The sequence below is a fragment of the Chiloscyllium plagiosum genome, unplaced genomic scaffold (assembly GCF_037043375.1).
Source record: "Chiloscyllium plagiosum isolate Xiang-an unplaced genomic scaffold, Cpla_swu_hap1 HiC_scaffold_8, whole genome shotgun sequence".
Taxonomy (NCBI): Eukaryota; Metazoa; Chordata; class Chondrichthyes; order Orectolobiformes; family Hemiscylliidae; genus Chiloscyllium; species Chiloscyllium plagiosum.
Genome location: NW_028270146.1, coordinates 90,094,604 through 90,121,160, shown reverse-complemented (window position 1 = coordinate 90,121,160; position 26,557 = coordinate 90,094,604). Strand labels below are relative to the sequence as shown.

Below are 26,557 nucleotides of genomic sequence, written 5' to 3'. Positions count from 1 at the left end.
AATGCATGTATACCTTGTCACTCCTTTATCAGGTGTTAGTGAGAGAGGAAGACCAGAATTTATAAGGAAAAGATCAAAGGGTCATACAAAACATGCGAACAAATTGAACACACCTAAGATGGGTCTTAAATCTTTAATCAGTTGGAATGGAGGTGCAGATTTTGATTGATTAATATGCAAGTCCCAGAATTTCTTTCAAGTCACTGTTCTGAGATAACTTAAGGTGTTATCGATATAAAAGAGGTGGCACCTCCGGTCAGAAAGTGGTGGATAGGTTACAAGCAAGCAGTCAAACTAACATCCTGAAGGAGTGCAACAACTGTGTGCTTCTCCTTCTCTCCAGTGTGCTGCCTTAGCATTCCTAGTGTTCCACTTGGAAAAGAAAAAATGACTGGAATATGGTAATCTGCAACCTCTAAGTAGCAATCTCCAATGCCAAGATGGTTGTTGCCTGGGTTTCCAGTTTGCGCTACTATAGAAACGGTCATAGGGTGCTCCCTCATGATGGGTTCTGCTGTGGTGTCAATGGAGGTGACCATTGGGCTCCCGCTAAACAGAATGGTCTCTAAATACTACACAATATTGGGCGGCACGGTGGCACAGTGGTTAGCACTGCTGCCTCACAGCGCCAGAGACCCGGGTTCAATTCCCGCCTCAGGCGACTGACTGTGTGGAGTTTGCACGTTCTCCCCGTGTCTGCGTGGGTTTCCTCCGGGTGCTCCGGTTTCCTCCCACATCACAAAGATGTGCAGGGTCAGGTGAATTGGCCATACTAAATTGCCCGTAGTGTTAGGTAAAGGGTAAATGTAGGGGTATGGGTGGGTTTCGCTTCGGCGGGTCGGTGTGGACTTGTTGGGCCGAAGGGCCTGTTTCTACACTGTAATCTAATCTAATCTAATCTAATACTTTGAGACTCATTAATGCAACATTATGCACAAGCTTGGCTGCCTGACGGGCTGCCCAATGCACTGAATTTCTTTCTCACACAGCAGCCTTCTTGAAACCTCTGGTGTCTCAGAGTTCATATTTCTTTCAGGAGGGTAAGAGCTGCAATGGAGGCAGTTCAAATAATGTTCACTAGGTTAATCCATTGCATTAAGGGATTTTCTTATAAGGTGAGGTTGAGTAAGACTTGTTGGAATTCAGAAGAAGTGATCTTAGGTTGTTAGTTTGCTCGCTGAGCTGGCGGATTCGTTGTCAGACATTCCGTCACCATGCTAGGTAACATCATCAGTGAACCTCCGGTGAAGCTTCATTGGAGGCTCACTGATAATGTTACCCGAGCATGGTGACAAAACGTCTGAGAACAAACCCACCAGCTCAGCGAGCAAACTTACAACCTGAGCTATAAACCTTCTCCAAAATCGCAGAAGTGGTCTTCCTGATTCTGAGGGGACTTGACAGGGTAGGTGATGAAAGGAGGTTCCCTCCTTGCAGGAGATCTAGAACAAGGGGGCATCATTTGAAAATAAGGAGTATCCCATTTAGGATGGAAATCTCTTGGCATTTTCTACACCAGAGCCACTGAATATGTTCAGTGTACAGAGTTCTGCTTACCAAGGCAATTAAGGGGCACAAGCAGGAAAGTGGAGTAATCGGACCACAGTCAGACCAGTCATAACCTTACTGAGTAAAGACGAAAGCTTGAGGGTGAAAGTGGGTACTATAGATGCTGGAGATCAGACTCTAGATTAGAGTGGTGCTGGAAAAGTACAGCAGGTCAGGCAGCATCTGAGGAGCAGGAAAATCGACATTTCGGGCAGGAGCCCTTCATCAGGAATGAGGCTGGGAACCTCTGGGGTAGAAAGATAAATGGGAGGGGAGTGGGGCTGGGGAGAAGGTAGTAAAGAGTACAATGGGTGGATGGAGGTGGGGATGAAGGTGATAGGAGGGCGAGGAGGATGGAGCGGATAGTTGGGAAGGACGATTGGCGGGTGGGACAGGTTATGAGGATGGTGCTGAGCTAGCAGGTTGAAACTGGGGGCAGGGGAAATGAGGAAACTGGTGAAGTCCACATTGATGCCCGGGGGTTGAAGTGTTTCGAGGTGGAAGATGAGGCATTCTTCCTCCAGGCACCAGGTGGTGAGGGAGCGGCGGTGAAGGCGGCCCAGGACCTGCACGTCCTCGGCAGAGTGGGAGGGGGAGTTGAAATGTTGGGCCATGGGGCGGTGAGGTTGATTGGTGCGGGTGTCCCAGAGATGTTCTCTAAAGCTCCCTGTGAGAAGGCGTCCAATCTCCCCAGTGTAGAGGAAACCGCATCGGGAGCAACGGGTGACACTGGTGGATGTGCAGGCGAAACTTTGATGGATGTGGAAGACTCCTTTGGGGCCTTGGATGGAGGTGAGGGGGGAGGTAAGGCTTCAGGTTTTGCAATTCCTGCGGTGGAATGGGAAGGTGCCAGGAGGGAAGGGTGGGTTGTTGGGGGTGTAGACCTGACCAGGTAGTCACGGAGGGAATGGTCTTTGCGGAAAGTGGATATATATCCCTGGTGGTGGGGTCTGTTTGGAGGTGGTGGAAATGTCGGTGGATGGTGCAGTTTATGCAGTGGTTGGTGGGGTGGAAGATGAGGACCGGGGGTGTGTGGTTCTGTCCTTGTTACGGTTGGAGGTGCGGGATGTGGATGAGATGCATTAGAGGGCATCTTCAACCACGTGGGAAGGGAAATTACGGTCTTTATAGAAGGGGGGCACCTGGTGTGTTCTGTGGTGGAACTGGTCCTCCTGGGAGCAGATACGGTGAAGGCGGAGGAATTGGGAATACGGGATGGCATTTTTACAGGAGGTAGGGTGGGAAGAAGTGTAATCCATGTCGGTTTGTTTGTAAAAAGTGTCAGTGTTAAGTAGGTCATCATTGATGGAGATGGAGAGGTCCAGGAAGGGGAGGGACGTGTCAGAGATGGGTGAATTTAAGGTCGGGGTAGAATGTGTTAGACACTGAAAGCTTGAGGGGGCCATATAACCCGCACCTATTTCTCACATGACATAGAAATTAGGAACAGGACACCACTTCACCATTCAATACAATCACAGTTGATGCTCTATCTTAAATCTATACTCCCACTCTCTCCCCATAGATCTTTTCACCCATAACCTCTAGAAAAATATCCATTTCTTTCTTAAGTATACGCAGTGACAATACTGGTCACTGTACGTTTGAAAGAATGTTAATGCATGGGTAGCAGTTCCGAGAAGGTTTACTAGACTAATTTCTGGAATGAGTGGTTTGCCTTACGAGGACAGGCTAGGCCTGTATCCTTTGAAGTTTAGGAGAGTCAGAGGAGACTCAACTGAGAAAGGTACTAGTTCTAAATAATACAAGATAACCATCAACTGCTGCTTCACCAATAACCATACCATGTTGAAACTTTACACACAAGGAGACATTTAATGACTGAACTAGCTGTAAGGCTCCTTGTTCCTGGTCAGGAAAATTTCTTTTACACCTACCTGATGTCAAAATGTACTGGGCACTGAATTTTGATAATGCATTTCTGAAGACTGGTGGAATACAGACTCATTCTCAAGGACTGTGGGTGAATGAATTACAGGTATGAGTTTATGATATGGGATGAATTATACAAGTATTATCTGAAATACCAGGAGACTTAGCATCAAGAGAGGACGGGTCCAACCCAGTTGATTAATGTGTGCTTCTGACAAGTGACTTTCCACACTGGGAGACCAGTCTCCAAAAAATATGCATTATCCGGTGGAGAAGAATAAATATTTGCTCATGCATCATGTATAGAAACCAGCCAACTCAACCCAGGAAGAGTGACAGAGGATACATGTATCTCACTGTGTTTATTTAGTCCTGAAGGTAGGAAACAGCAAATGGAGCATAAAATCACACAAGGCAAAGGGAATATGGTACTGGGGGGGAGCCTACTCCTCAGTTCCCATTGTGTTTCTGCCTTCATGAGAAATGTCAAAGAAATTCACAGGCTTTTGCAGAAATGCAGTAAATGAGAGGCAGACTTACCATAGTCTGTGTTTTCTGGTTCCCAGCAGTTCGATGGCCAAAAATATGGAGCCTGTAATAAATATTTATTTGTTACTGCACTGAAGATGGAGTAAGGGATATACTTGAGTGAGACATGGACACGGTGTGCAGTTAGGAATGTAGTACATTTGTAATTCAGTATAGAGGGAGAATGAGTTGCTCCATTTTCTACCTTCCTTTAGCTTCCAGAAGCTGTAACACACATTAGTTGCTGCTCAGATATACAGAGTAGGCGAGAGACAACAGCAAGTCCTTGAAGAGGAAGCGTTGTGTATGAATAGTTGGGAGAGAGCATATCCCAAGTAAGTATATGTATCTGGGAATTTGGAGCAATGGGCATTGGGCAATGAACTGGATGGTCTTCCTTTGTTTTTTTTTTAAAAGCTCAGTGGTCTAGTTAAAAGATTAATAAGTTAGCTGACTGAGTGGTAGTGAACTGTCAATCACTTGAAGCCTGACTAGGGCTTTAATAGATGTTGATTGCTATTGAATTGATTGCTAGTTTGAGTCACCTCAGCTCAATTTAAGGAAGGGATTGTTGGAAGTACACCATCTGTAAGCTTTGTGTATGAGCAGATGGGAGAGGGGCCATCCTGAGTGAGACATAATCAGGGTGAGTATACACCCTCCCACTATCTTTTCACATTTAATCTCATTTGCACTTTTCTTAAATATGAACACGCCCCGGATGATAGGGTTTGTCATTTTACCCTAGTTACTGAATTAAAGATAAACATGATACAAAACCCTCTGCTCCGGGAGGTGGTCAGGTTGAAGGCAGGAAGGGTGCTCCTTTAGGCTGGGTAGAGTCACATCCAAACCACAGCCCACCTTCTCACCTCCATTTGGGGCAGTAAAACCAATGGTGAGGTTCTGTCCCATCACCGACTGAGATCTATCGGTGACCGATTGAGGACTACTTATAGGCTCCAGTCTAAAAGCATTGGGATGAGACCAGATACAAGCAGGCCTGGCACCATGTGACATTCCCAGTAGGTCAGTATGTTGAGACAGTCAGCTATGGGTTATTTCCCTTGATCAAAGGTGACCAGTAACTGATTGACGGTCTGGACACAGGCAGGGAGTTATTCGCTAAGAACCACTCCCTGCTGGGGTCATAATTCCAAGCAAAGGCCTGCTAATTGGTCTTTCCAATGTTTGACTTGCACTAGATTTGCAGGGCCTTCCCTGATAATGTATGTTTCACTGGTTCTGCAGATGATGAGGTCTCTGCTACCTCAACAAGAATTGACCTATTACCTGGTGGGATGCATCAATTTAGGACCTCTTGTGCTTTATTGCTCACCTATTGCTCTATTGAGATCAGCTAATTCAGCACAAGCCTTCAGATTGAATCTGGATCTGTATAACTTTGAATGATGTGTACATCTCATACTCTCGTGTTGGTTTCTTTATCACAGAATTACCAATTTCCCACTGGACTGGTAAGTAGCATAGGTTCAATTTACTTGAAATGTCAAACAGGTTTACTTGACAGGTGAACTGATAAATTGTAGTCACGGTGCGCCTTATGTACACATCCTTAATGTAGTCTGCTGCAGTTCTGACTCATCATAGCTGCTGGCCACGTGTTGCATGCTACTCCTTGGTTCATTACTGTCAATTCTTAAAGTAGTAATACAAGACAATACCTCTTTTTACCCAAGGTAAAAGGATATGCATTTACAGAGGAAGTATGCATACATTAGGTAGCTGCACACAAATGTTTTTTTTCAGTTCTTAATTCTAAGAGTCGAGATAATGGTATGGATGGTATAACACTTCATCCGGACCTTGTGATGGTTTAACCTTTTGGAGAGCTGTACTCCACATTTGAGTGTACTCAGCTTGTAGGTGTTGTAACCTATTTGCTGTTAGCATGTTGATTTTTTTGTCACGTGGTCTTCCAAGCCTTCAATATTGAAGCATGACTTTGTGAGCATTCACATTTAAGAATACTGTACACCCCCCAGAGTTTAATTATAGAACCCCTGTAGTGTGGAAGCAGGCCATTCAGCCCATCGAGTCCCATACCTTTCCCTCCAAACAACATTCCACCCAGACCCTATTCCTGTAACCCTGCATTTCCCACGGCTAATCCACCTAGCCTGAATAGCCCTGGACATTATGGGTAATTCAGCATGGCCAATCCACCTAACCTGCACATTTTTGGACTGTGGGAGGAAACCGGAGCACCCGGAGGAAACCCACACAGAGACTGGGAGAATGTGCACACTCCAGACGGACAGTCATCCGATGCTGGAATCAAACCTGAATCCCTGGGGCTGTGAGGCAGTAATGCTAACCACAGAGCCACCGTGCCATGCCACAGTTAGTCCCTGTTTCTCTTTCTCTTCAGTGGTGTTTCATTAGGTGCTTGTGACTTCTTAGAATCTAGGCTCAGTATACGCTCTGAGCATAACCAGGGTCCTTGGGTAGGAATACCTCTACTGTTCTTCATTTACAGAAGAATCCATAGACTGAACAGACCTGTAAAGGACCTCTACTGTTCTTCATTTACAGAAGAATCCATAGACTGAACAGACCTGTAAAGGACCTCTACTGTTCTTCATTTACAGAAGAATCCATAGACTGAACAAACCGTTCTTTCTAGCCATATCGGAAATTAAAGGCAGTAAGTACCAAAAACTTTCATGCACTTACCCCCACACTCCGGATTCCTCAACCGTTCCAGAAACTTCCATCGGCCTCCGAAACCAGTCCGGCGCCATTACACACGCGGCCGCTACAGCGCCCGCGGCAATAGCCGCAGACGCCGCCGCCGATGACGTCACTTCCGCCCCCACCGACCTCGCAACCTTCATGATCACGGCCCAAACAACCGCCTCCGGGATCGCCGCACAGACAACCTGCTCTGCGATCGTCATGAAGACAATCGCCAACAGATTGGCGACCTCCGCGGCTATGGGGAAGAACTCTGTCTCCGTGGTCGCCGCAGCTACTTCCGCCCCCAGTGACGTCAGCAACCTACATTTGGACCACATCGCCGCATGTGTCTCCGCCCCCCCGCCGCGTTCCGTCACCACGCCTAACCCCGCCCCCCCGCCGCGTTCTGCCACCACGCCTAACCCCGCCGCGTTCCGTCACCACGCCTAACCCCGCCCCCCCGCTGCGTTCCGTCACCGCGCCTAACTCCGCCCCCACGCCGCGTTCCGCCACCACGCCTAACTCCGCCCCCCGGCCGAGTTCCGTCACCGCACCTAATCCCGCCCCCCCGCTGGTCTCCATCACCATGTCCAACTCCGCCCCCACGCCGACCTCTGGCCCCGCCCCCAGGCCTAACCCCGCTCCCACATCCAGCTCCAGTCCCACACCAGGTCCTAGCTCCCCGCCCTGCCGTGTGTTCACCATCCCTCCAGACTTGCCCCTCTCTGAGGATGAAAGATCAGTCCTCAGCAGAGGTCTCACCTTCGTTCCCACACGTTCTCGGGTCAATGAATTCAATACACGGAGTGACATCGAACAATTCTTCCGCCGCCTTCGCCTCCGTGCCTTCTTCTTCAATCAAGACTCTCGCCCACCCTCGGACGACCCATTCTCCCACCTCCAACACACCCCGTCCACCTGGACACCCCGTGCTGGCCTCCTACCTGCCCTCGACCTCTTCATAGCAAACTGCCGCCGCGACATTAACCGCTACCTGAACTCCCACACCCCTCCCACCCACTCCAACCTCTCACCCTCGGAACGCGCAGCCCTCCACTCCCTCCGTTCCAACCCCAACCTCACCATCAAACCAGCTGACAAGGGAGGCGCAGTAGTAGTTTGGCGCACTGACCTTTACACCGCTGAGGCCAAACGCCAGCTCGCAGATACCTCCTCCTACCGTCCCCTTGACCATGACCCCACCCCCCACCACCAAACCATCATCTCCCAGACCATCCATAACCTCATCACCTCAGGGGACCTCCCATCCACCGCCTCCAACCTCATAGTCCCACAACCCCGCACCGCCCGTTTCTACCTCCTGCCCAAAATCCACAAACCTGACTGCCCCGGACGACCCATCGTCTCAGCCTGCTCCTGCCCAACCGAACTCATCTCGGCATACCTCGACAAGGTCCTGTCCCCATTAGTCCAAGAACTCCCCACCTACGTTCGTGACACCACCCACGCCCTCCACCTACTCCAAGATTTCCGCTTCCCCGGTCCCCAACGCCTCATCTTCACCATGGACATCCAGTCCCTGTACACCTCCATCCCCCATCACGAAGGACTCAAAGCACTCCACTTCTTCCTTTCCCGCCGTACCACCCAGTACCCTTCCACCGACACCCTCCTTCGACTGACCGAACTGGTCCTCACCCTGAACAACTTTTCTTTCCAATCCTCCCACTTTCTCCAAACAAAAGGAGTAGCCATGGGCACCCGCATGGGCCCCAGCTATGCCTGCCTCTTCGTAGGGTATGTGGAACAATCCATCTTCCGCAACTACACTGGCCCCACCCCCCATCTTTTCCTTCGCTACATTGATGACTGTATCGGCGCTACCTCGTGCTCCCACAATCGCCGCATGTGTCTCCGCCCCCCCACCGCGTTCCGTCACCACGCCTAACCCTGCCCCCCCGCCGCGTTCTGCCACCAAGAATTGTTCGATGTCACTCCGTGTATTGAATTCATTGACCCGAGAACGTGTGGGAACGAAGGTGAGACCTCTGCTGAGGACTGATCTTTCATCCTCAGAGAGGGGCAAGTCTGGAGGGATGGTGAACACACGGCAGGGCGGGGAGCTAGGACCTGGTGTGGGACTGGAGCTGGATGTGGGGGCGGGGTTAGGCCTGGGGGCGGGGCCAGAGGTCGGCGTGGGGGCGGAGTTGGACATGGTGATGGAGAGGTTGAACAGTTCATCCACTACACTAATACCTTCCACCCCGACCTCAAATTCACCTGGACAGTCTCGGACTCCTCCCTCCCCTTCCTAGACCTTTCTGTTTCTATCTCAGGCGACCGAATCAACACGGACATCTACTACAAACCAACCGACTCCCACAGCTACCTGGACTACACCTCCTCCCATCCTGCCCCCTGTAAAAACGCCATCCCATTCTCCCAATTCCTTCGTCTCCGCCGCATCTGCTCCCAGGAGGACCAGTTCAAAATACGTACAACACAGATGGCCTCCTTCTTCAAGGACCGCAATTTCCCCCCCGACGTGGTCGACGGTGCCCTCCACCGCATCTCCTCCACTTCCTGCTCCTCCGCCCTTGAGCCCCGCCCCTCCAACCGCCACCAGGACAGAACCCCACTGGTCCTCACCTACCACCCCACCAATCTCCATGTACAGCGCATCATCCGCCGTCACTTCCGCCACCTCCAAACAGACCCCAGCACCAAGGATATATTTCCCTCCCCTCCCCTATCAGCTTTCCGTAGAGACCACTCCCTCCGCGACTCCCTTGTCAGATCCACACCCCCCACCGACCCAACCTCCACTCCCGGCACCTTCCCTTGCAACCGCAGGAGGTGCAACACTTGCGCCCACACCTCCCCCCTCACTTCTCTCCAAGGCCCCAAAGGAAACTTCCATATCCGCCACAGATTCACCTGCACCTCCACCGACATCATCTACTGCATCCGCTGCAGCCGGTGTGGCCTCCTCTATATTGGGGAGACAGGCCGCCTACTTGCGGAGCGATTCAGAGAGCACCTCTGGGCCACCCGGACGAACCAACCCAACCACCCTGTAGCACAGCATTTCAACTCCCCCTCCCACTCCACCAAGGATATGCAGGTCATTGGACTCATCCACCGCCAAACCACAACAACGCGACGGTCGGAGGAGGAGCGTCTTATCTTCCGACTGGGAACCCTCCAACCACAGGGGATGAACTTGGACTTCACCAGTTTCTTCATCCCCCCTCCCCCCACCTTGTCTCAGCCGAATCCCTCCAGCCCGGCACCGCCTTCCTGATCTGCAGTCTTCTTCTTGACCTCTCCGCCTCCATCCGACTCTGACCTATCACCCTCACCTTGACCTCTTTCCACCTATCACATTTCCAACGCCCCTCCTCCAAGTCCCTCCTCCCTACCTTTTATCTTCTCCTGCTGAACACTCTCTGCTCATTCCTGAAGAAGGGCCTGTGCCCGAAACGTCGAATCTCCTGTTCCCTGGATGCTGCCTGACCTGCTGTGCTGTTCCAGCAATAAAGTTTCATCCTTGGGTAGGAAGCATTACTCTGACCTTCAGTCTTCTACATAGATCAGACCCATATAACAGTGGTCTAACTTAATGATTCTCCCTTAGTTTTTGGGAAGTTTGTCCTGTATTTCTGAAAACTTGGACAGGTGAGGGCTTGGCAGGATTGTCCTCAATAGCCTTCTAAATATGACCTCTATCGGGTGACAGTAAGCCCATAACCACAGATGTCGCTATTGGGTGCAGCTTGTTCATGAGTGCCCCACTTTGACACCCTGCATTTCATGGCAAGTGCTTTAAAGATTAATAAGGTAGCTGACTGAGTGGTAGTGAACTGTCAATCACCTGAAGTCTGACTAGGGCCCCAACAGGTGTTGATTGCTAATGAAGCTTAACCAGTTTGAGTCACCTCAGCTTGATTTAAGGAAGGGATTGTTGGAAGTGCACCATCAGTAAGCTTTGTGCATGAGCAGATGGGAGAGGGTACTATCTTTTCACGTTTAATCATGTTTGCATTTTTCATTTTTGTTAAATATGAGACTGTTGCCTCTGGGATGGTGTGGTAGAACTGTCGCATTGTATATCCTCCTTTTGGTACACATGTCCCTAAAAGGTCAGCCTGCAAAGTGTGACCCATTGTCAGATATGATTGCTTCAGGAACATAGAATAGACTGAATAATGGCTGGAACCTTATGTTTTTTGCTAAGTATGAATTGTTTTGGTTTTTTTGGATTTCTGCTACGAGGTCTGATGAGCTGTTTCACTGTACCCTACCAAACTCACCTTATCAACTACTTATCCTGCTCCCATGGCATATCTGATATCCAATTCTAACTCTATTATACTGCACACCATTCCCAGAACACTCAGTGGACATCTGGTGGAAGGCAGAGATTCTGTGTGGCCCCAGCCTTTAAGAGGCTGCTGTGCACTCAGACATGCACTAACATTCCAAAGCCACCCTGCTCAGTCAAGATATTCCCAGACGATGTCGGAGAATGGAAAAAATGGCGTTTCCCTGGCAGGAGATACTGGTTGAGGAGGAGATGTGGTGGTGGAATGGAGAACAGTCTTCTTTGTAAAAAACAGCCAGGTGAGGCCATTCCTCCAGAGCCTGGTGTCTGAGTCGACACCCAGGTCAGTGCAGGAATAGCCAGCAATGCCATTCAATGAGATTATGGTTGATCTGATAACCCTCAGTTCTATTTCTTAGCTTTTTCTCCATAAACCTTGAATTCCTTACTAATTAAAAATCTGTCTACCTCATCATTCCATGTTTAAATAACTGAATTACACCTGTCTCAGACTATTTGATCCAAATGTAGGAGTTCATTCCTGTGAATATGGGAATCAATTTCTCAAATGTTGGGAATTTTGTGTGGGCATCTCTTTAGAGAAATGTTCAGACACCTTGGATCCAAATATACTCTGCCATCTTTCATTAGCATGACATTATATTGTACAGCGTGTGTGCTAATGTATACAACAGATTATATGGCTTACATTTACACTTCTCTTATATGTGAACACTGAATTTTCTGGGTGGGTTTATTGTCATATTTGCATTTTCCTTGAGGTGCAATACAGAATCACATTTGACGGTTCCTCTGGCATTGAATCTTTCTGGGTATATTTATTGTATGTCACGGGCAAACTCAATGTAGATGCTCTTGGCCTATTCTTCTGCAATTAATATCTTGGTGATTTTTGAATAGTCGTAATGTTGAGTTCCACACATGCTGGCAGTCCTGCTATGGCTGATCCACTAGTGTCCAAATATTTGTGGTTTCCATGCAGAACTGCCTTCACTGCAGTTCATTGTTAATGTACCAATACTAGGGATGGGTGTCCCATGATGTTTGGTCAATTTTGCTGTTGTAGCTTGTACCATTGACTTCTAATGATCGAGATACACATCATACTGATGTGTCTGATTGATAGGATATTTGCACTAGCTCTTTTTGGTCTTCAATGTGTACTTCCCAATTTTATTCAGGCATGTGATATTAACAGTGAGAAAAGTTTCTAATTGTGTGGACGAAGCCTGACGATGTGTTACAATCACATGGAAAACCTGTTTGCCTTCTCTCCACTCTGTACCTTCACGCTGGTCTGCCCTGCTGCAAACTGTGTCAGTGCTTGCTCTTATGAAGGTGTCTGGTGCCCTCCCTGCTGTTGGTGCCAGTATGTTACTTATGATTTTTTTTTATTTGGTTGTGTTCATTTGTAGCCTCTGGTTGAATCTTTGGAAAAGGATTTCTTGCAAAGGTGAGTCCAGCATCCTTTTACACTGCACGACTTGCAAAGATTTTGGAATGCAGGACAGCTTTGCAGTCGTTGCAACTGATTGCACCTCCCAGACAACTGTTTGTTTTCTGTGTCCTGAATACTGTGGCAATACTGATACCTGCACCTATTGCTTGCAGATATCATTATCTGGCTACAGCGGCTTTATATTTTAGCAATATGTTCAATACTCCCTTTAATTCTTTGTTTCAGGGCATGAACCATTGATATCCATGCACAGCACTGATTTCCAAAACTGGACATCAATACATCGGCACACCAATCATCAAACTTGAAGGAACTTCAGAGTGACTTTCAGCTGCACAGCTTCGAAGGAACACTAAATGTGTCAATATATTGATTTTTTCTTTTTCTCCAAGAGGTCTTTTTGGAAAGCATCAGTATGCATTGAAGCAATAAGCAAATCCATTATCTGCTCAGACAACAAAGTCTCTCAGAAATCGCAGTCTTGGCTCTATAACTTTTAAGAAATATAAATTCAAATAGGTCATCTGTGACCCTCTAATTCATGATGGGTCTTCATTTTCCTGATGTTCTCTGTCCCTGGTAGAAAGCTTCAGGTGGGACCCAGGGAGATAGTGAGGAAAGAGATCAATTTGACACTTGAGAAAAGAAGTAAGTCCAACAGTCAGGGCAGGCAGGAATAAAGCAGAGAACAAGGTAGAACTGATAAATTAAACTGCATTTACTGCAATGCAAGAGGTCTAACAGGGAAGGCAGATGAGCTCAGGGCATGGTTAGGAACATGGGACTGGGATATCATAGCAATTACAGAAACATGGCTCAGGGATGGTCAGGATACAAATGCGACAGGAAGGATAGAAAGGGAGGCAAGAGAGGAGGGGGAGTGGCGTTTTTGGTAAGGGATAGCATTACAGCTGTACTGAGAGAGGATATTCCTGGAATACATCCAGGGAAGTTATTTGAGTTGAACTGAGAAATAAGAAACGGATGATCGCCTTATTGGGATTGTATTATAAACCCCTAATAGTCAGAAGGAAATTGAGAAACAAATTTGTAAGGAGATCTCAGTTATCTGTAAGAATAATAGGGTGGTTATAGGAGGGAATTTTAACTTTCCAGACATAGACTGGGACTGCCTTAGTGTTAAGAGTTTAGATGGAGAGGAATTTGTTAAGTGTGTACAAGAAAATTTTCTGATTCGGTATGTGGATGTACCTACTAGAAAAGGTGCAAAATTTGACCTACTCTTGGGAAATAAGACAGGGCAGGTGACTGAGGTGTCAGTGGGGAAGCACTCTGGCACCAGCGACCATAATTCTATTAGTTTTAAAATAATGATGGAAAAGGATAGACCAGATCTAAAAGGTGAAGTTCTAAATTGAAGGAAGGCTAATTTTGATGGCATTAGCTAAGAACTTTCAAAATCTGATTCGGGGCAGATGTTCTCGGGTGAAGGGAGAGCTGGAAAATGGGAAGCCTTCAGAAATGAGATAACGAGAGTCCAGAGACATTACATTCCTGTTAGGGTGAAAGGAAAGACTGGTAGTTGTAGGGAATACTGGATGACGAAAGAAAATGAGGGTTTGGTTAAGAAAAAGAAGGAAGCATATGTCAGGTATAGACAAGATAGATTGAGTGAATCCTGAGAGTATACTTAATAGGGAAATCAGGAGGGCAAAAATGGGACATGAAATAGCTTTGGCAAATGGAGAATCCAAAGGGTTTTTACAAATACATTAAGGACAAAAGGGTAACTAGGGAGAGAATAGGGCCCCTCAAAGATCAGCAAGGTAACATTTATGTGGAGCTGCAGGAGATACTAAGAGTATTTTGCATCAGTGTTCATGGAAAAGGACATGGAAGATATAGAATGTAGAGAAATAGATGGTGACATCTTGAAAAGGAGGAGGAAGTGTTGGATGTTTTGAAACACATAGAAGTGGGTAAATCCCCAGGACCTGATCAGGTGTACACTATAACTCTGTGGGAAACCAAAGAAGTGATTGCTGGGGCCCTTGAAGACATATTTGTATCATCGATAGCCACAGGTGAGATGATAGAATACAGGAGTTTGTCTAATGTGATGTCACTATTTAAGAAGGGTGGTAAGGACAAGCCAGGGAGCTGTGGACCAGTGAGCCTCACCTCGGTGGTGGGCAAGTTGTTGGAGGGAATCCTGAGGGACAGGATGTACATGTATTTGGAAATGCAGGGACTCATTGGGATAGTGAACATGGCTTTGTGCGTGGGAAATCATGTCTCATGAACTTGATTGAGTTTTTTTGAAGAAGTAACAAAGAGGATTGATGAGGGCAGAGTGGTGGACGTGATCCATGTGGAGGCGGAGGTGGGTACTGCAGATGCTGGAGATTAGAATCCAGATTAGAGTGGTGCTGAAAAAGCACAGCAGGTCAGGCAGCATTCTAGGAGCAGGAAAATCAATGTTTTGGGCAAAAGTCCTTCATCAGGAACCATATGATCTATATGAACTTTAGTCAGGCGTTCGACAAGGTTCCTCATGGGAGACTGGTCGGCAAGGTTAGATCTCATGGAATACAGGGAGAACTAGCCATTTGGATACAGAATTGGCTCAAAGGTAGAAGACAGAGGGTGGTGGCGGATGGTTGTTTTTCAGATAGGAGGCCTGTGACCAGTGGAGTGCCACAAGGAAGAGTGCTAGGTCCACTGCTTTTCATCATTTATAGAAAAGATTCTGATGTGAGCATAAGAGGTATATTTAATAAGTTTGCAATGACACCAAAATTGGAGGTGTAATAGACAGCAAAGAAGGTTACCTCAGATTACAATGGGATCTTGTTGAGATAGGCCAATGGGCTGAAGGGTGGCAGATGTAGTTTAATTTAGATAAATGCGAGGTGCTCAATTTTGGGAAAGCAAATCTTAGCAGGACTTATACACTAGTAAGGTCCTAGGGAATGTTGCTGAACAAAGACCTTGGAATGTAGGTTCATAGCTCCTTGAAAGTGGAGTCGCAGGTAGATAGGATAGTGAAGGAGGCGTTTGGTATGTTTTCCTTTCTTGGTCAAAGTATTGAGAACAGGAGTTGGGAGGTCATGTTGTGGCTATACAGGACATTGGTCAGACCACTGTTGGAATATTGCGTGCAATTCTGGTCTCCTCCCTGCTGGAAGGATGTTGTGAAACTTGAAAGGGTTCAGAAAAGATTTACAAGGATGCTGCCAGGGTTGGAGGGTTTGAGGTATAGGGAGAGGTTGAATAGGTTGGGGCTGTTTTCCCTGGAGGGTCGGAGGTTGAAGGGTGACTTGACAGAGGTTTATAAAATCATGACGGGCATGGATATGATAAATAGACAAAGTTTTTTCCCTGGAGTGGGGGAGTCTACAACTAGAGGTCATAGGTTTAGGGTGAGAGGGGAAAGATATAAAAGTGACTTATTGGGCGACTATTTTACACAGAGAGTGGTACATGAATGGAATGAGCTGCCAGAGGAAGTGGTGGAGGCTAGTACAATTGCAACATTTAAAAGGGTATATGAATAGGAAGGGTTTGGATGGGTATATGAATAGGAAGTGTTTGGAGAGATATGGGCCGGGTGCTGGGAGGTGGGACTAGATTGGGTTGGCAAATCTGCTCAGCATGGATGAATAGGACCGAAGGGTCTGTTTCTGAGTTGTATATCTCTGACTACTCCATGTAGAGCTTCAGAAGTGGAACTGCTGTGTCTTGATTTTTATTTCATCCTTCTGCAGATCCTATAGCAGTAACACAACAGAATGCATTCTTTCCCTTAGGATCTTTAGGAAACTTTATTTACTGTGAGTCTGATCTGAATGTGATTTGTGGTCTTCAGTATTACTGAAGCCACTTGATAGTTAAAGTCACTTTGTAGCTGGGGAATTGAAAGGAAGAATACATTAAAACTGCCAGCCAAGCAAAGTACTAATATTTCATTTAAGTTGCTGTTTTCATTAACTATGAATAAAGTTTCAGTTAAATAACTGCACTGTAAAATAGTCCTCAAATCAATATTCTTTAAAAGCAATTATTAACTGCCATACAATGTTTTAGGTCAATATTCATAATGGAAATGTGATACTATACCAAAAGGGATGGGTTAGCTCAGTTGGCTGGATGGCTGGTTTGCGATGCAAAGTAATGCCAACAGTGTGGGTTCAATTTCCATACTGAATGAGGTCACCATGAAGGCCCAATCTTCTCAACCTCAGCTGAGGAGTAGTGACCCTCAGGTAAACCACTTTCAGTGGTTAATTAGAGAGAAGCCCAATTTGTCATTCAGTTGAATACAGTTTAATATGTTCACAGTTGATGTTAAGAGCACACTCCTGGAGATTTCCCTCACTGCTGCTTCTGCTGAAGGATTCTTGTGATGGGCAGAATGTTCTGCAATAATAACTACTGGTAAGCTGACAAATACTCTATTTCTACTCAGCTTGCAGCTTTTCGCATGGATCATTACATGGAATGATTTTATTTTTAACAGTTTGAAGCACAGAGGTCTTGAGACACTCTGAAACAATGCACATTCAAATGTCATTGTTAAGATGCACTGAGCTGCCAAAGTCCATGGTGTGAGAGGGAGACGCCATCATTTCCACAGTGGTGATGACCGATGTCTGCACCAGAAAAAAACCAACTGCTATTCCCTCTACATACATTGTCAAGGGCAGAAAGTCAATGTGCTGCTGCTGATGGGAAAGAGAAGACTGAGCAACCTTCCCACTAATTTACTATTATAGTTACAGACTATAACTATAATATAATACTTAAGTACATGGGCCCCTTACACTTTTTTTATGCCTGGCTCCACACCCTGCTAAGTTAAAGGGACTGTCTTGTGCTTGGCAGATGTGGGACTCGCTAGGTTGCGGGAAGACTGCAGAGTTTAAGACGGGGCGCTTGAAATAAATCTTCCCCTACCCAGAGGTTGCTCCTGCATCCCATTCCGTGAGGCTAAATCCAAACAAATTTCCTAATTTAAAAATTCAATCCATATCAAAGGTTCCAGATATGACACTGGCCTTGATGGGACAAGGCAGATTAGCCCCTAGTCTTGCTCTTACTCTGATGTGGAGGTGCCAGTGTTGGACTGGGGTGGACAAAGTCAGAAGTCATACGACACCAGGTTACAGTCCAACAGGTTTATTTGAAATCACAAGCTTTCAGAGCGCTGCTCATTCTTCAGCTGACAAGGAGCAGCATTCTGAAAGCTTGTGATTTCAAATAAACCTGTTTGATTATAACCTGGTGTTGTGTGATTTCTGACTTTGCTCTTATTAGCTGAAAGACCAGGGATGTGGAATCTCCTGGTCTTGTCAAGGTAGATTGAATGGAGTTGATGGGAATGCATCAAAGAGACAATGGAATAAACACTGGAATAGTGTTCAACATTGACAGGCAAACATTTTTAATGTTTAAAGTGTCTTAGAGAAGGGTGTGCTGATTCTAGAGAAGATGAGATGCTTACTCACCTGAAATCTGTAGAATGTACCATCATCCTTTAATGTCAGCACGTGGTCTGAGATTGGGAACAGGTACCCTTGTGCAGCGATGAGACTTCCTAAGTGTATTGCTTCACCTGTGAAAAAAGGAATGAAACAATTATAATTTGAGCAATCACTGTCTTACCATGATTGAGTTTTACCCAAGGGCTTTCTAATTTCTGACCCACTCCTTCTACCTATGGAGATTTCTCATTATCGAAAACCACATTCGCTTGTTTGTGCAACAGAGTCTGCAATGGTTGGTTCTCAAAGTCCTTCCAAAGTGCAAGTTAGCAAATACATCAAGGTGTACATTGGTTTTCTGTATGGATATGTGAGATTCTAATGAAACAATTGTCGCTTCGAGAAAAAGGCAATACTCTATTGTAATTTTCCAATTTATTTCCCCCACTTACAACAACTGACTAGGATGGGACTTCAATCCAAACTGTCAGTCTTTCATTAACAAGCAAGGAAGGGGAGTGTGGATGCTATCAAATTTGAAAGGAGTATAAGGAGATGACTATTAAATGTTATAGATTTGTATAGCAAGAGCTGAAGACTCTGATAGGTCAGTGATTAGCACAGAATGGTTTACAAGAGAGAACTGTGAGATAAGTTATTCATTTTATAATATCCAAGATCATCAAAATATTCAAGCATATAATAGGTCCTCTGCACACCCTTGTTTTAAGCCAATATTGCAACTTGCACATTGAGGTACTGGTCTGATGTGTCTAAGGCTGTGGGTGCCTGCACTTACACTGTCCTTGCACATGCAGCTTGCTCCTGATCTCTAATTAGGCTATAGGGAGGATGTTGTGAAACTTGAAAAAGTTCAGAGAAGATTTACAAGGAGGGTTTAAGCTATAGGGAGAGGTTGAATAGGCTGGGGCTTTTTCCATGGAGCATGGGAGGCTGAGGAGTGACCCTGTAGAGATTTTTAAAGTCATGATAAGCATGAATGTAAATGGATAAGGATTTTTACCTGGGGTGGGGAAGTCAAAAACAAGAAGGCATAGGTTTCAGGTGAGAGGGGAAAAGGACTCTTTTAAAACAGGCAACTTTTTCACAGAGGATGGTGTGTGTATGGAATGATCTGCCACAGGAAGTGGTGGAGCTGGTACAATTACAACATTTAAAATGCATAGAGTCATAAAGATGTACAGCACGGAAACAGACCCTTTAGCCATGTTGACAGGTAAATGAATAGGAAGGGTTTAGAGGGATATGGGCCAAATGCTGGCACATGGGACTAGATTAAGTTAGGATATCTGGTTGGCATGGATGAATAGAACCAAAGGGTCTGCTTCTGTACTAATTATCTCTATGATTCCAGGGTTCCTCATCTCAGTTTGTGCAGTAACATTCCTTTACTTATATCAGCACATAGTAGGTTTTAAATTACAGCTCTCCAGTGCTGTACTTTCAGGCTTCTCTCTTCACATGCTCATTCTCGACTGGTGACCTATCGCTCACTGCTAGCAGTCATGTGATCAGTCGCATCATCATAATTTACATGAATCTCATTGTACCGCAGTTAACAAAATGTCATACCCTCTTTCCAGGGACTCTGCTGAACATCCTTGAACAAACTAATTTGATTTCTCAAGAAGGAAGAATTTTCCCATCAGAAAGGATTCATGAATTGATTCATTCAACTTATTCACTCATTTATACCTGCTTTTTCCAGCATTACCTCTTGACTCTTCAACCTAATGTGTCAAGTTCAGAGTTAATTCCAATCATCAGCAAAACTACAGAAATACAATTTGAGGGCTCAGCTTCCTAATCTTCCATCATTTTGCATATCCATGGCCCTGTATTGTGAAAATTTTGTATGCATTTATACAATGCAGTATGTCAGCAATAAGGGGGAAATCTATCTTGGGTAAGTAGCCAATGTTCAAGCAGCAAATCAAGTTACAACAAAAGCAGAAGTTGCTGGAAAAGCTCAGCAGGTCTAGCAGCATCTGTGAAGCAAAATCGGAGTTAACGTTTCGGGTCCAGTGACGCTTCCTCAAGTCAAGTAGCAAGCATGCTAAGGTTGTAATTTAGCACAGTAAGTTAATCAATTCTATCTGCCCGAATTACATGCTGCACGTCCCAGAATCAGGATTAGGATTAAAATGACCATTCCAAGCTGAGCCACACTGCGCCCGGTCAAGGGGAGATTATTGTTTCAGTACCTAATTGGAGATTGTATTGTGATGTAGTTCTATGCCCACAAGCAACTGGATTGAGAGTACCACCAGTATTATACACCATCCCTGTAGGCACAGGCTTTGATTTGAAACAGCAGAGGTGACTGTGAGCTTCATAAGGGTGAGGTGGTCAGAAGTCTACTTTTTGGCTTCCTGCCCAGCCAAAAAGCAACAACAGTTGAAAGAACTCTCCGAATTGGAGAGGGTTCAGAAAATATTTACCAGGACGGTGCCGGTACTGGAGGATTTGACTTATAAGGATAGGTTGGGACGTTTTTTTTACTGGAGTGTAGGAGGTTGAGAGTTGACTATATAAAGGTTTATAATATCTTCAGGGGCAAAGAGAGGGTGGATAGCAAAGGTCTTTTCCCTAGGTTCGGGGAGTTCAAAACCAGGGGGTATATTTTTAAGGTGAGATTTAAGTGGGACCTGAGGGAGCAACGTTTTCATACTGAGTCATAGAGTCATAGAGATGTACAGCATGGAAACAGACCCTTCAGTCCAATCCGTCCATGCTGACCAGATATCCCAACCCAATGTAGTCCCATTTGCCAGCACCTGGCCCATATCCCTCCAAACTCTTCCTATTCATATACCCATCCAAACACCTCTTAAAATGTCGCAATTGTACCAGCCTCCACCACTTCCTCTGGCAGCTCATTCCATACACTTACCACCCTCTGTGTGAAAAGGTTGCCCCTTAGGTCTCTTTTATATCTTTCTCCTCTCACCCTAACCTATGCCCTCTAGTTCTGGACTCCCCGACCCCAGAGACATTTGGCCATTTACCTTATCAATGCCCCTCATAATTTTGTAAACTTCTATAAGGTCACCCCTCAGCCTCCGACGCTCCAGGGAAAACAGCCCCAGCCTGTTCAGCCTTTCCTTATAGTACAAATCCTCCAACCCTGGCAACATCCTTGTAAATCTTTTATGAACTCTTTCAAGTTTCACAACATCTTTCCGATAGGGGGAAGGAGACCAGAATTGCACGCAATATTCCAACAGTGGCCTAACCAATGTCCTGTACAGCCGCAACATGACCTCCCAACTCCTGTACTTAGTACTCTGACCAATAAAAGAAAGCATAACAACCTTCTTCACTATCCTATCTACCTGCGACTCCACTTTCAAGGAGCTATGAGCCTGCACTCCAAGGTCTCTTTGTTCAGCAACACTCCCTAGGACCTTACCATTAAGTGTATAAGTCCTGCTAAGATTTGCTTTCCCAAAATGCAGCACCTCGAATTTATCTGAATTAAACTCCATCTGCCACTTCTCAGCCCATTGGCCCACCTGGTCCAGATCCTGTTGTAATCTAAGGTAACCTTCTTCGCTATCCACTACACCAATTTTGGAGTCATCTGCAAAACCTACTAACAGTACCTCTTCTGCTCGCATCCAAATCATTTATGTAAATGACAAAAAGTAGAGGGTGGTTCATGTGTGGAATGAACTGCCAGAGGACATGATAGGTGGAATTAGAATGACAAAATTTACAAGACATTTGATTAGGTACATGATTAGGCAAGAATCAGAGGGATATGGGCCAAATGCAGGGGTGGCATGGTGGCTCAGTGGTTAGCACTGCTGCCTCACAACGCCAGGGTCCCAGGTTCGATTCCAGCCTTGGGTGATTGTCTGTGTGGAGTTTGCACATTCTCCCCGTGTCTGCATAGGTTTCCTCTGGGTGCTCCGGTTTCCTCCTACATTCCAAAGATATGCAGGTCAGGTGAATTGGCTATAGTTGTTAGGTACATTAGTCGGGTGGGGGGGTTTGGGTTATTCCTTGGAGGGGCAGTGTGGACTTGTTGGGCCGAAGGACCTTGCTCAGCATGGATGAGTTGGGCCGAAGGGTCCGTTTCTCTGCTGAATGACTCTACGACCGAAGGGGAAAATATGTTCATCGAGAAAGTGAATGGAGTCTGTTATAATCAGTAGCGTGACTTGTTTTGTTATTCTCTGCTGTCACATGTTATGAGTGAAATTCGCTGGAAACCGTGTTCAACTGCTAAACCAAAGTGTGTACATCGCTTTGCTTCACAGTTGGCACCTGCCTGCTCCCAGGTCTACACGGCTCTATAATTCTCACAGTCCTGCATCCGCATTCACCACCATGGCTGTCCTGTTGTCAGAGATTTGACAGGCTTTTGCAAAAGCAATCACAAGATAACTTCTTCAAATTAAGACTGCAGTTTTTTTTTAATTAAACTCATAATCGCCAGTATTTCATTACCTTGATCTTCAATGTTCAGGCTTTTCATCAACCACTGCACAATGTCAGCACCTGAAATGGAAAGGCAAAAGAAAGCAAGTGATTGAACTGCATATCTCGGGCAAGTGCACTATTATTAACAAGTCTATCAAAAGTGAATCATCTGGGAGCTTTGATAGAAATTATTTTTGCTCAGAGTCTGAGAATAGGCCATGTTCCAAGTTAGAAAGTAACACCCACACAATTTAAATCAAAGTCAAACATATCTGTGCTATTAAACCAACAAATACCACAAGAGTATGGAAATCTCATGAGGAAAATACAATCAAGCCCAGCATCACTATTTTACAATGCTGTTTTAAATCAGCTTCCATGGCTTAACATTGAGCTGTGAGGGAAATTACATGCTCGGAATAATTTAAGGCTTCACAGTTTCTTACCCATTTGTTTTCTTCAAAAGTACAAATTAGAACAATGACTATTGGGTGAAAGGGTTTTGGCAGTGTGCCTATTAGACATGAATCTCTGGCTGTAATTTAACATATGGGAGCAGGCATGTTCGTTAGAGAGTGTCCACTGCTGAGATGGCTCACTGCCTCACAATTGGTCTCATTTCACTACAATGGTAATCTGTTTATTCTTGGAAAGTAGAAGAATTGTACTTGAGGGCATGTTTGAGTTTATTGTCCCCACATGGAATTACTGAATTGGTTTTATTTGAGACTGGATATCCCTCAAGGACATCTGAGGTGATTGTTTACAGAATGCTCACTCTTGCTGTGAAATCTTGACTGACAGCACCACAAAAGGGCAATGTGATGGCTCAGCAGTTAGCACTGCTGCCTCAGAGTGCCAGGCACTCATCCTTGGGTGACCGTCTGTGTGACGTTTGCGCATTCTGCATGATTGTTCTCCGCTGCTCCAGTTTCCTCCCACAGTCCAGAGATGTGCAGGCTAGGTGCATTAGCTATGGGAAATGCAGGGTTACAGGGTAGTGTAGCAGAGTTGGGTCAGGGTGGGCTGCTGTTCAGAGGGTTGGTGTGGACTTGATGGGCTGAATAGCCTGCTTCCACACTGTGGGGATTCTATGATTCTAAACATTCAGGAGAGTGTTTATCCCAAAGTTTCAAATTGGTGTGATGGGTGCTAGAAGCAGACAGTCTTACAATTTATCCTTGACCTTTTTTTTGGGACCCATGTAGTTAGATGATTGTCATTCCAAAAGTCTGTACTAGAGTTAAATCTCTTTGCAGAAAGCAAAAGACAGAATTCAAGTCCATTGTATAACCAAGTCCTCCATTCTATCACTAAAACATTACTCAGAGTTTTAAGAAGTTTTCAACTTTTCCCCAATTTTGGCCAGTGCACAACTGAGGTGTACTGATCAAAATATGCCCAGTATTGATAATTGCTGAATTCATTAATTGCAGCGCATGTTCGAGATTCAGGGGGAACAATTCAGAGTTTCTGCACTGAGACTGGAATAGCAGGAAGGAGACTGATAGTTGAGTGGGAGGAACCAGATCGGATTTGCACAGCAGGATTGGGACTAAATTAGAGCTCAAGGAATAAAAGGGACATCTGAAATGTAGATACAACATTGGCTGAGAGATAGGAAACACAATGTAATGGTTAATGGATATTTTTCAAGCTGGAGGAAGAGTTCTTCAGGGTCCAGTGTTGTTACACTTGCTTTTCCTGGCATCTACCTTAATGATCTTGGCCTTGGCATATAGGTGATACGTTCAAAGTTTGTGGATTGTACGAAACTTAGGAGCATTGTCAACAGTAGGACACTATAGGGATATTGACAAAATGGTGGAGTGGGCAGATAGGTAGCAAAAGAAATTCAATGTGAAGAAGTTGAGGTAATGCATCTTGGTCAGAAGAATATGGACAGACAGCATACACTAAAGGCGAAAGTGAGGACAGCAGATGCGGGAGATCAGTGTCAATATTAGAGTGGTGCTGGAAAAACACAGCAGGTCAGGCAGCATCGAAGGAGCAGGAAAATCAACATTTCGGGCAGGAACCTTTCATCAGGAGTGAGGCTGGGAGCCTCTGGGGGTGGACAGATAAATGAGAGGGGGGGTGGGGCTGGGGAGAAGGTAGCTGAGAGTGCAATAGGTGGATGGAGGTGGGAATAAAGGTGATAGGTCAGAGAGGAGGGTGGAGCGGATGGGTGGGAAGGAAGATTGGCAGGTAGGACAGGTCATTAGGATGGTGCTGAGCTGGAAGGTTGGAACTGAGTAAGGTGGGGGGAGCGGAAATGAGGAAACTGGTGAAGTCCACATTGATGCCCTGGGGTTGAAGTGTTCCGAGGCGGAAGATGAGGTGTTCTTCCTCCAGGTGTCCGATGGTGGGGGAGTGGCGATGGAGGAGGCCCAGGACCTCCATGTCCTCGGCAGAGTGGGAGGGGGAGTTGAAATGTTGGGCCACAGGGCAGTGGGGTTGATTGGTGCGGGTGTCCCGGAGATGTTCCCTAAAGCGCGAGAAGGTGTCCAGTCTCCCCAATGTAGAGGAGACCGCATCGGGAGCAACGGATACAATAAATGACTGGTGGAAGTGCAGGTGAAACTTTGATGGATGTGGAAGGCTCCTTTGGGGCCTTGGATGGAGGTGAGGGGGGAGGGGGGGGGAGGTGTGGGCGCAGGCTTTGCAATTCCTGCATACACTAAAGGATGCACAGGACAGAGTGAACAGATGTGTATTTGCATAAACCATTAAAGGTGGAAAAATAGGTGGAAGGAGAAGCTAATAAAGCACACAACATTCCAGGCGTTATCAATATGAGCACGGAGTACAAATGGAGGATAAGCTGAACTTGTATAAGAAACTAGATGGCCCACATGGGTAGGGTATTGGGTGCCATACTTTGAGAAGCATGTGAATGCATCGGAGACTGCGCAATAGAGGTTCACAAGAATGTTTCCAAGGATGAGACATTTTAGTTACGAGGATAGATTTGAGAGGTTGTGTTATTTTCCTTGAAGAAAAATCTGAAAAGGATATTTGATAGACCATTTCAAAATCAAAAAAGGAAAAACTTCCCACTTGTCCAAGGGTCTTTCGGGCTTTTATTTACCATTAGAGAGATCCGTTCAAAAGTCTGATAAGAGCAGGGAAGAAGCTGTTCATGAATCCATTCATACGTGTAGATAAACTTTTGTATCGTCTGCCCAATGGAAGAGAGTATAACTGGAGTCTTTGATTACTTGGAATCTTTTGCCTTATGCCCAGCAGGGATTGGGACTGTAACTGCCGAAGCTCACTGAGTGTATGGTTGTCAGAGACAGACTTTTAATCCCATCAGCACGGGTCGGATTGGGGGGTCAGAGGTGAAAGTGAGGTCTGCAGATGCTGGAGATCAGAGATGGAAATGTGTTGCTGGAAAAGCGCAGCAGGTCAGGCAGCATCTAGGGAACAGGAGAATCGACATTTCGGGCATTAGACCTTCTTCAGGAATCCTGAAGAAGGGCCAATGCCCGAAACGTCGATTCTCCTGTTCCCAAGATGCTGCCTGACCTTCCGGGTCAGAGATGAAGCCTTCTTCGTTTAATTAACTGAGTTGTGTTAGCCAATTTTATTCACTTCAGTAAAAGAGGTGAGTACAATTCTACACCAATTATTATTTTATGTGGAAAAATAAAATTTAATAGCTTTAATTTTCCAACATAGTCCTGATGTTCCGCAACATACCCTCAGTGGGACTCGATCTCTCTTTACAAGGGTATTTAGATGACCGACTGGGTAACAGGTAATTGCAAATGATAGTACATGCAAAGGTTGCTTTTTTTTTCTGAGAAAGGGGACTATTTGGAGAAAATAATGTTTACATTCCTTGGACATGTGTAATTTCTAGTAAGAGTATTCAGCTTTGAAGCAGCCGATTAAAGAAACAACACATTTTGTAATAAGTCCTTGATTCGGATAACAGAGCATCTGAAACAGCCTTACACAAGAAATATTCTTGAAAATTAATTAAATTTGAGTTTCGGGGAACATAAAAATGAAAGACTTGCACTGAAAGCATTTTTCAGAACCATGGATGCATAAAAATGCTTAGAATCCAATGAAATAATTCTTGAAATGGAGTCATAGAATCACAGAGATGTACAGCATGGAAACAGACCCTTTGGTCCAATCCATCCATGCCGACCAGGTGTCCCAACCCAATCTAGTCCCACCTGCTAGCACCCGGCCCATATCCCTCCAAACCCTTCC

At 45.7% G+C, this 26,557-nt stretch overlaps 1 protein-coding gene across 4 annotated transcripts in view; it reads right to left on the bottom strand.

Moving 5' to 3' along the window:
* The window catches only part of LOC122553806 (regulator of G protein signaling 6-like), a 618,547-nt gene that overhangs the window by 69,450 nt on the left and 522,540 nt on the right, over positions 1-26,557 (bottom strand). For all 4 annotated transcript variants that reach the window (XM_043698155.2, XM_043698156.2, XM_087990093.1 and 1 more), the window contains 3 exons: positions 22,355-22,405; positions 17,903-18,009; positions 3,982-4,033 (listed from right to left, as the gene is read on the bottom strand). In XM_043698155.2, the coding sequence (XP_043554090.2) occupies positions 3,982-4,033; positions 17,903-18,009; positions 22,355-22,405 (210 nt within the window). The remainder of the gene's footprint in view (positions 1-3,981; positions 4,034-17,902; positions 18,010-22,354; positions 22,406-26,557) is intronic.